The sequence below is a fragment of the Polypterus senegalus genome, chromosome 3 (assembly GCF_016835505.1).
Source record: "Polypterus senegalus isolate Bchr_013 chromosome 3, ASM1683550v1, whole genome shotgun sequence".
NCBI classification, from domain to species: Eukaryota; Metazoa; Chordata; class Cladistia; order Polypteriformes; family Polypteridae; genus Polypterus; species Polypterus senegalus.
Genome location: NC_053156.1, coordinates 131093361 through 131104395, shown reverse-complemented (window position 1 = coordinate 131104395; position 11035 = coordinate 131093361). Strand labels below are relative to the sequence as shown.

Here is an 11035-nt window from a genome sequence, read left to right as displayed (position 1 = left end):
TTGTTTGCAAACCGATTTATAAACCAAATAATCCACAGAGTTGAACCTCGCGTTAAGCAATGTAATCGCCACAAAACGAAACATTTCTAGTAGATATTAACGGCATTAACCGTCAGACCGTTGTGCCTGTATGTGATTAAATACGTGAACCAGTATTTCAACAGAGCTGTATTCAGATCATTTTTTTTTAAAATGCTTAAACAATTGCGGGTTTTCAAAACCCTCCTGCCTGTCATATGACGAAACGGACAGGCCGTTGCAGTTTGTTGGTCGTCATGGTGATAACGTCATCAGAATGCGACTTCAAAAAGTTCCGTCTGTCAAACGTGTTGCTAGCATAACGGAAACAGAAGCTCACGTTTCAATGGTTATACTTTGAGTCTGGTGTTAACACACAATTTTTTGCGCTGAAGATGACACAGTCTATCGTGGTGCAAGGTAAGATAATTCGTAAACTGAATTATGCGTTTAATTTCTTAGATTCAGTAAAATGCAGTTATTCTGGGGTATGTTGTAAGTTGAACGTCATTAAGGAAATACTTTAAGTCGTAAGTAAAAAAAATTATTGTAAATAATAATATTTCAGTATATTCTTTAAATGTCCAGAATAAGTACTTATTTTTTCTTTTTCCTGCAAAATGAAATCTGCCCGTTTAGAATAGATGTGTTTAAAGCTCGTTCTCATACGTCCCGGTTTAACTCGGATGGTTTTAAGTAAACGTCCTGTTGTTTCCTATAGTTTCTGCCCTTGTTTCAGTGCAGAGATGCACAACAATGTTACCCTACTTTTATATAATTTGTGTATTTTGTAGAGAAAATTTGTACGTTAAATAATAAAGTGTCAAGTACCAGTTTCGTTTAGAACTCAAGTTTTCTTCACCTGTCACAGTTTGGTACGGACTGTTATTTACTAGACCATCCACATATTACAAAAGTAAAAATGAGCCTCTATTATCGCTCTGATTACTTAATAAGAACATAAAACCGGTAACAAATAATGTCATTTAATTAAAAGCAGCAATTAGTTATAAAATTGTAAAAATGATTGCAAAATGTTCCAACAAAAACGTGCAGTTACAAAGAAAATTTTAGAATCACTATATCATGGAATATGGTAATATTATGTTTATATAAGTCATATTCAAGTGTTACTATAAAGCTACTTGCGTGTTTCTAAAAGAGCAGATAATTAGGTCAAGTTCAATATTACTTTTGTAGAATTTCAAAAAGTCTCAAACTAACAGAATTCCTCTCAGAGGTATAAAAGTGCGAAAACACTCTTTCAAATATATATATATATATTATGAAGTGGTCATTTTCTGTAGTCTGATTCATCTCCACTCCTGATTTCAAGTTGTCATTCACTGTCGAACATTTCCCTTGATGTAAACATCTTTATATTTCATTCCATTTCTTTTTTTTTTAGTTGGCCAGTGTGGTAACCAGGTTGGATGTAGATTTTGGGACCTTGCCTTAAGGGAGCATTCAAGTATTAATAAAGTAAGTAGCATGTGTCATATTGCTGCTTGTACTGTTGTCCCTATAGTATGCCCAGATTATTAAAAAAAAATACATTTTGAAATCCAACCACCTTTAGAACACAAGATGGGCAACTATTTATCTCAAAGCCTGTTATGAGCATTTAAAACACTTTGCAATTTGATGTAATTGATAGGTGTACACGTGCCTTTACATAGAACACTAGAAATATTCATAAAATAAGTATTAGTATTTTTGAGATTAGGATAATTGCTGGCATTGACTGCATGTAAATCAAAATTGAATACACAGAATGTGCACAAAGTAAAGAACTAATCTGAGCAAAGAATTCTACAGAGAAGGTAAAGTTTGGTGGTTGAACTGTTTTGTTTTATTTTGTTTTTTATATTTGACGTATTTTGTGCAAGTTCTTTTCCTAGTAAAGCAGTGAGGTTGCAGATTTTACTAGTTAATTTCTTAGTGCTTAATCCTTGTATATTACTGAAGTAGCTGTGAACCAAGGATTTTTTTTTTTTTTGGAATACCATAATTTCTAAAAAAAGCAAAATATGATTAACTTTTTCAAGGTGTTGACAAAAGTCAACATCAAAGGATAGAAGGCTAATTGTTGAGAAAAGTCACCAAGAATGTGTTATGTAGTTTTTAATTTACTAGATGTCAGCAAACACCATGACAAATGTGAGTTGTGGACTCTTAACAGCAGTCACTCTCATCAAGAAGATACTATAGAAGATGTTTTGTGCATTGTTGTTGATATGGATTTTGCACAGTAAAATTATTTTGAGCTGTCAGAAGAAAGTGACAGCAAGAATGCTGCTTGAAAACGGCACCAACAGTGCAGAAAGTGCTGCTAGCAGTGTGACTTAGCATGCATGCAGTGCTTGTACTTGGGTGCTTTGAATGGCATCATACATTTCAATTATCTTGTACAGAGAGTTCATACATTTGTTAGTTGAATATTTTTCACAATTTGAGTAATAAAAAATGAATTACATTTTTTGAAAAAAATTTAAGTTATACCTTTTTGATAAGAGAATCAGCCTCAAATGACTTAAACAGATGCTTTTGTTTCTTTTGATGAAACAAGAAAGCTCAACAGTGTATATGAGAGTTTTCTGCATAAAACATATCCTCTTAATCATTGTTGTCATGGTTTTCCCTTGAATTTGTATTTTCTGCTATTTAATTGTGTGCAGAACTTCTCATTATCCTAACTGTAGTGATGTTATCACTTCTAATCTGTTTATCCTATATATATAGAACTGTGTAAAATGACCAGAATGGCAGAAAGCAGCTGTGGGTACATGGTGAGAATTATACAGAAAGACGTTCACTCCGGTTGTGCTCAGATTCATTGGAGTTACCACCTTTATGTAATAGTGGAAAATACTTAACAGAATTAAATTAAAATTCTTTGTATTTATTTTAAATATTAAAAATAATAATATAAATGATATAGTTTAATGTAACCTATGTTTTAGTTTGTTTTTTTTTTTCATGAATTTTTATTTACAATTAATCATACCATACCATAATAATAATTAAAAGCATGGTTTTAGGCTAATGAAATAGTTTTAGATGGCTAGAAACTTTATTAACCCCAAAGGAATCTGCAGGGTTACAGCAGCAAATGATTAAGGCATGAATAAACATATATCACATTTATTGTAGTAATCACTGTAACTACCGGTTTTTGTTTCAAACATTTTAACAGTCATTTTATTTTTATTTGGTGTCATTGCTTAAATAACTGGTTATTTTTTCTTCTTTTACTATACTGGGCTTTTCTGATCTGACAATAAATTCAAATGTAAATTTATTAAAAAAATAGAAATATTTGTTTTTTACACTGGTTTATATACAACCCCAATTCCAATGAAATTGTTTCCAATTAACCTGTTCACCTGTGGAATGTTCAAAACAGGTGTTTTTGAACATTCCTCAACTTTCCCAGTCTTTTTCTGCCCCTGTCCCAGCTTTTTTGGAACGTGTTGCAGGCATCAGATTCAAAATGAGTGAAGATTTGCAAAACAACACTAAAGTTTGAACATTCAATATCTTGTCTTTGTAGTGTATTCAATTGAATATAGGTTGAAAAGGATTCATAAATCATTGTATTCTGTTTTTATTTACGTTTTACACAACGTCCCAACTTCATTGGAATTTTAGTTGTACTTAACTCTCTCTTTTTTACATTTTTGTAATAATTCACCTCTTTTCTGTGGCATTTGCTGCTTTAATCTTATCTTAATAATGGAAGTGAATAGCCAGCAGAGTAGACTCAAGGGCATTTGACACTAAGTTCTAAAAGGTTGCAGCTATTTTAGTGTAATACATACTAGTGTGCTTATTTAGAAATAACAGCTTTATTAAAAAAATCTCTTAAAAATCAGAATCAAAATGATGATGATGATGGTGATAAAAACATTAAATTACTAATATTCACTTATATACAGTGGTGTGAAAAACTATTTGCCCCCTTCCTGATTTCTTATTCTTTTGCATGTTTGTCACACAAAATGTTTCTGATCATCAAACACATTTAACCATTAGTCAAATATAACACAAGTAAACACAAAATGCAGTTTTTAAATGATGGTTTTATTATTTAGGGAGAAAAAATCCAAACCTACATGGCCCTGTGTGAAAAAGTAATTGCCCCCTTGTTAAAAAATAACCTAACTGTGGTGTATCACACCTGAGTTCAATTTCCGTAGCCACCCCCTGGCCTGATTACTGCCACACCTGTTTCAATCAAGAAATCACTTAAATAGGAGCTGCCTGACACAGAGAAGTAGACCAAAAGCACCTCAAAAGCTAGACATCATGCCAAGATCCAAAGAAATTCAGGAACAAATGAGAACAGAAGTAATTGAGATCTATCAGTCTGGTAAAGGTTATAAAGCCATTTCTAAAGCTTTGGGACTCCAGCGAACCACAGTGAGAGCCATTATCCACAAATGGCAAAAACATGGAACAGTGGTGAACCTTACCAGGAGTGGCCGGCCGACCAAAATTACCCCAAGAGCACAGAGACGACTCATCCGAGAGGTCACAAAAGACCCCAGGACAACGTCTAAAGAACTGCAGGCCTCACTTGCCTCAATTAAGGTCAGTGTTCACGACTCCACCATAAGAAAGAGACTGGGCAAAAACGGCCTGCATGGTAGATTTCCAAGACGCAAACCACTGTTAAGCAAAAAGAACATTAGGGCTCGTCTCAATTTTGCTAAGAAACATCTCAATGATTGCCAAGACCTTTGGGAAAATACCTTGTGGACTGATGAGACAAAAGTTGAACTTTTTGGAAGGCTAATGTCCCGTTACATCTGGTGTAAAAGGAACACATCATTTCAGAAAAAGAACATCTTACCAACAGTAAAATATGGTGGTGGTAGTGTGATGGTCTGGGGTTGTTTTGCTGCTTCAGGACCTGGAAGGCTTGCTGTGATAGATGGAACCATGAATTCTACTGTCTACCAAAAATCCTGAAGGAGAATGTCCGGCCATCTGTTCGTCAACTCAAGCTGAAGCGATCTTGGGTGCTGCAACAGGACAATGACCCAAAACACACCAGCAAATCCACCTCTGAATGGCTGAAGAAAAACAAAATGAAGACTTTGGAGTGGCCTAGTCAAAGTCCTGACCTGAATCCAATTGAGATGCTATGGCATGACCTTAAAAAGGCGGTTCATGCTAGAAAACCCTCAAATAAAGCTGAATTACAACATTTCTGCAAAGATGAGTGGGCCAAAATTCCTCCAGAGCGCTGTAAAAGACTCATTGCAAGTTATCGCAAACGCTTGATTGCAGTTATTGCTGCTAAGGGTGGCCCAACCAGTTATTAGGTTCAGGGGGCAATTACTTTTTCACACAGGGCCATGTAGGTTTGGATTTTTTCTCCTAAATAATAAAACCATCATTTAAAAACTGCATTTTGTGTTTACATGTGTTATATTTGACTAATGGTTAAATGTGTTTGATGATCAGAAACATTTTGTGTGACAAACATGCAAAAGAATAAGAAATCAGGAAGGGGGCAAATAGTTTTTCACACTGTATTTGTGCAGGGGCAGGCATTGAAGAAGTAGCATGCAAGGTTAAACTAAACTAAACTAAATATTTTAAAATAATTTATTTTCTGTTTACTATTTTATTTGTGGTCACATGGGAAAATTTACCTAGAATGATGTGAAACTGTATGCTAGCTGTATTAAAGTAAGCATTTGTTGACAGGAACCTTTAAAGTGGCCAAATTTAACTTCATTAATCAGATAAAAATTCAATAAGACATATGGCAGTAATTTTCTATTGTTGTTGAGCAGAAAGGAAAATAGCAGTTTGCTTACTGTAATGAATGTTTAAAAAAGTTCAAGCACACATCAGTAGTAAGACAAAAAACAAAACTTAAAGAACAGGCAGAAGCAGGAGTTAAATTAATATTTTAAGGGTGCAGAAAAGGTATTAACGAAAAAAAAAAATAGTGGCCTACAATTTACTTTGTACTAGTATAGTATAGTATAGTATAGTATAGATAAAGCAGATGAGCAGTCCGGTACATAAGCCGCTTTTCCACTGCATAGTACGGCACGACACGGTTCAGTACAGCTCACTTTTGCGGGGCTTTCCACTGGGAACAGTACCTGGTACCTGGTCCTTTTTTTTAGTACCACCTCAGCCGAGGTTCCAAGCGTGCCGAACCGTTACCAAAATGTGACGTGTAAACTCTGCTGGTCACTGATTGGCCGGAGAAAATCGTCATTACTGCGTCACTGGCTATTCTTTTCTTTAAAGGTACAGACACGCGGAAGTTTCGAAAGTTCTCCAGCCACTGAGTGTTTGTAAAACCGGGAACAATCACATCCCACCACTCTGAAGCACGGTTAAATGTCCAAACAGATGGTCTGTTGCGGCGACTTTTTTGCAAAATGTGGAAGATCTGTAATATACAGAATCAGCATTTTAATGTTACACTGGCAGTTAAGTTCATTTTATGCTTTGCAACAGTGATAAAAGTTAGCTAGTGATGTGCTTTTTTTAGATGCTTAACCTTGCGCATCATCGAGCTAAAGTGTTGTCGTTGTCTGCGTGTTGTTGTAAAAGTTCCACGGTGTCACTGCAGTAGAGGCGGCCCAACTATAACGACACGTGAATAATCCCGCTCACTCTAAAGCGGTACTAAACTGCAGTCGAAACGCAAACCGAGCTGAACTGAGCCGAACCAAGGTGAGCTGTACTGAACCGTGTCGTGCCGTACTATGCAGTGGAAAAGCGGCTAAAGAAAGAGTAGTCCCAAAATGCTTTGAATGGATATGTTGTCTTAAAGGAGAGAGTCATCCATTTCCAGTCAAAAATAAGAAAAGACTAATCCAGGATGTTTTGTGCAAGATGTAGACATCACAAATAATTTGGCTTACTGTAGTTAGTGTGTCAAGAGTAATGTGATCCTGGATTCAGTGCAAGGTAAAGAAAACCACTGTTCCTTATACATTTGTCAGTTTTTTTTTTCTTTTTAATACATTTTTTTTTTTCAAATAAATTTGATATGATTATTCAGCAGGGCAAAGCAATGGCTCAAATTTTCTTTTTAAATTAAACTACATTTATTTCTAGACTTATTTTTCCTTTGTGATATATTATGTATGTGTGAGGGTGGGATAAAACACACTTTTAAAATAACCAAAATGATTCACATGAATTGCTCCCAGTGTTTTTGCAAATGAATCATACCATATTCAGATTCAACATTGGTTGATTTTTATATGGCTGTTTTTATTAGTCTTTTAGTTTTAATGAAAGCATATATTTCAGATATAATTTTTTGAGGAGACTTTTGAATCATTGTTGCATTGAATTTACCTAATATTTTCTTATTTTGCTTTTAGAAAGGAATCTATGATGATGCTTTAAGCAGTTTTTTCAGGAATGTTGATACAAGGTATGCTTTTCCAGCCTTTTTAACAGCTCTTTTCCAATCCAATCTGTCTATATGCTTTTATTTACTCTGGACATTTACATGTTTTATTTTGTCAACTTGTGAGATAAAAAGGTGATCACTGTGATTTGTTGTTGCTTTACATTTTAGGTTGCACAGTGTTTGGTTAAAGTGTTATCTTCCAAAGACTAACAAAAATATTCAGCTGAAATTCTTTATAATGATTGCGCTAATGTTAGAGCTTGTGTTCTTAGGGCAAATGCAACCATTTTCATCACAGCCTAGCTTCTGTTGTAAATCTTTTAAGTTTAACCTTTTTTTTTCTTTTCCTGCTTACTATTAGCAAAGTTTAGAATCTTGCTTTGTTTGATGAGCACCCCTTTGTATTTAAAATCTAAATTGTTGTCATCCTTTTTAGGGCTGGTGATGAAGACTGCAGTGGTTTGTCTGGAAAGAAAATTCAATCTCTCAAAGCTAGAGTAAAATATAATTTTGGTTTATGCTATACAATAGCTGCAGTACTAAACACTTATGTTGTTTGAACTCTTATAATTGATTTTCTTTCATCAGGCAGTTCTCATTGACATGGAAGAAGGTGTGGTGAATGAAATGCTTAAAGGACCGCTAGGTGAATTATTTGATAGTAAGCAGTTCATTACAGATGTATCTGGTTCAGGAAACAACTGGTAAGATGTTAAGTATATTTAAGCAGATATTTAAATGGCTCAAATAAAAAAAGTTTTTATTAAAATGTAGAATGAGAACCTGTTTTCACATTTGCATTTTTAGATTATTAGTGCAATTTATGTATATTTCTTCCTAATATAAAGAATTACATTTTATTGAAAAGGATAATACATTCTTTCTAAAATTGTAAATACTGTAAGTAAATATTTAAAAAAGTAAGTTTTTTTTTTTGTTTATACATTGTTATTTTTCTTCTGTGCACATATTAATTCATTTACTGTATTTAAAAGTCATTCTGCTAAGTACAGCCCATTGCCAAAATCTGTCACTCTCCGAAATAGTTATTTGCTGGGAACTTTTGAAAGTTAATAATTAATTAAGTGCTTAAACCATAAACTATACTGTTATCCATTAACAAGTAACTCTTAATAAGTAATTTTATTCCAAATTATGAATGTGTATAGTATGTAACCACCATGTTGTTTTAAAGTATACTAGGGGGCTCCGCCCCCTGCTCGCTTTGCTCGCCCACTCCCGGGTTTGGTTTACCGGCTATACAATTTAAAGAGATGTTATTTTCATGGGAATTAATACATATGCATTATTTACACTTTTACTTTAAAACTTTTGTAAAAACAATACTGTACTTGTCCTTTATTTCTGGCCCCGGGCGTGTTTAAATGTCTTTCATGCAGGACATATAACGTTGCTTGTGTTGTGAAGGTGGGGGGGGTGGCTGAACACATGCTAAGGAAAAGAGGTTGGATCATCTGCTGGCTTGCTGCTGCTGGCGAGCTGCGTATTCTGCTTGTCGCACTGTGCGTTGATCATTTAAAGGCCTGTACAGCAGCTGTCATTTTGTCATTTCGCGTCTCTGCAGCTCACGTTGTGAAGGGGGGTTTGGTTTGGCTGAACGCATGCTAAGGAGTAGTAGTCGGATCATCTGCTGGCTTCCTGCTGCTGGCGAGCTGCATGTTCTGCTTGTTGCTTGTCATTGTTTTAAGAGCTGGGAGCACATAAAGTGTGTCTGCCAAAAACATTCCAACAACTGCTAGGAGATGTTCATGAACTTGTTTTAAATGTTGTCTCACTGCCTTGTCTCGCGGGACGTCTAATTGTCTTCTGAGAAGATCACATCTTGTTTTCCAAGTCTCCCTTCCAATATTTTTTTTTATAATAGGGAGATATACAGGGTGGTCCAGATCTAATTATGCAGATCCAGATCATCTGGATGACTTTAATTTATGCAGGGACGATTCCAGTTAGGCGAGAAGAGAGTGGGAGGGGGTCGGTCAGATGTGACGGCTGAACACGCTCTAAGGAGAAGTGCTCGGATCTGCTCACGATCTCTTCCCTCAAATCCCCCCTCCCCCTGCCCCCTGGAGGCGCGCCACCTCGTGTTGTGAAGAGGGGGAGCTGAGTGCACGCTAAGGAGAAGTGGACTTTGTGCTGGCTCTGTGCTGCGTCTGCCAAGATGCTTTTTCAGCTTGTCGCTCTGCGTGCCTATCATTTAAAAGCCTGTACAGCAGCACTTATCCTGTCTCACTGCCTTGTCTTGTGTGAAGTTAAAATGTTTTATAATAGAGAGATGTTACTCATATCCTTAGCCTGGCATCCACATATCATATGTGTTTACAAAGTGTGTTTTAATAAGTTTACATGTGTTTAAAGCGTGTGGGATGAGTATTTTAAGGCTTAAACTAAAAAAAAAATTTGGTCTTTCTATGTCGCGGATTTTCACCTATCACAGGTGGGTCTGGAACGTAACTTTTGCGATAGGTGGGGATTACTATATTATGTTACCTTGATTTTAACTGATTTGTATTTTAACTGCTTACTTGAATCAGAAGCCAGATAATAATTTGATACATTTTTGATTGTACTTGCTATCCCTCTTAGTGTAAAGTTTTAGATGTACCCACAGCTTGCTTATCACGACATGTACAACCTGGACTGAATTGTGCACATTTGGAAGTGATGTACTGTATCTTCCTTTGAAACCCAAGAGACTTTCATCAGTACTTATGTCATGATCGGGATCATATATTTTCTGCATATCTAACAAATCGCCTGATACACATACCACAGTTTGTACCGTTTCTGTGTTGGGTGCTTGACCTCATCATAGTCATTGTTATTACTGAAATGCAGGTGCTTCATAATCAATGGAATATGACACTTACTCATAACTCGGTACCATCTCTAGACTGGTTTACCCACTATTCCCTGCACTGTTAGGAGACTAAAATACCCACATGTCATCTGTAGCAACAGGCTGCTAGTGACAGCAACAAGCAAACGGTTTACTGTGATTTTTATGAGACTGCTTAGCATAGTAGTTTGTTTCAACAACAGTATTCTTGCCAAGGAGGTTAAAAAATGGGCTTTATTAACAGCTGAATAAAAAGATTGATTGCAGTGACAATGGTAGTTCTCCAGGACTGTTTGAGATCCAGAGTAAGCTGGTTAATTTTTTGGCTGACTTTGCATCTCTTTACTGGGCAACAGGTTAAGGAAAAGCATAATGAAGGAAGTCAGTTATAATTAAGGCAAAAAAAGTATGTCAGATTAGCAGCAGTAATTGTTTACTAATTAAGAAAGTGACTCGAATGACATCACTGATTTATGGGGTTTGAAGGATTTTGGTTTTAGGCTGGACAGTTTCTTGTGATGACAAAATATAAGGTGATATGGAAGTAATATATATCAATCATGATTTAATATTTTATGCTATTTAATGCATAAGGTGTGTTAGTACTGGTTTGCACTGCAGAATTTGAAAGTGCTTAAAGCTACATTTGTAAGCCTACTATGTGCAGACCACCTAGGTTAGAGAGTTACTACAGTGTTAAGTCAGAATAAAACATGTAAGAAATTGTAAGTTACATTTGCGAACTTATATAACTGATCTCA

At 35.5% G+C, this 11035-nt stretch overlaps 1 protein-coding gene across 3 annotated transcripts in view; it reads left to right on the top strand.

The window, feature by feature from the left end:
* Window positions 1-310: 310 nt before the first annotated feature.
* The window catches only part of tube1 (tubulin, epsilon 1), a 32184-nt gene continuing 21459 nt past the window's right edge, over window positions 311-11035 (top strand). For all 3 annotated transcript variants that reach the window (XM_039747948.1, XM_039747949.1, XM_039747950.1), the window contains exons 1-5: window positions 311-438; window positions 1427-1500; window positions 7386-7438; window positions 7854-7914; window positions 8006-8121. In XM_039747948.1, the coding sequence (XP_039603882.1) occupies window positions 414-438; window positions 1427-1500; window positions 7386-7438; window positions 7854-7914; window positions 8006-8121 (329 nt within the window). In that variant the 5' untranslated portion in view covers window positions 311-413. The remainder of the gene's footprint in view (window positions 439-1426; window positions 1501-7385; window positions 7439-7853; window positions 7915-8005; window positions 8122-11035) is intronic.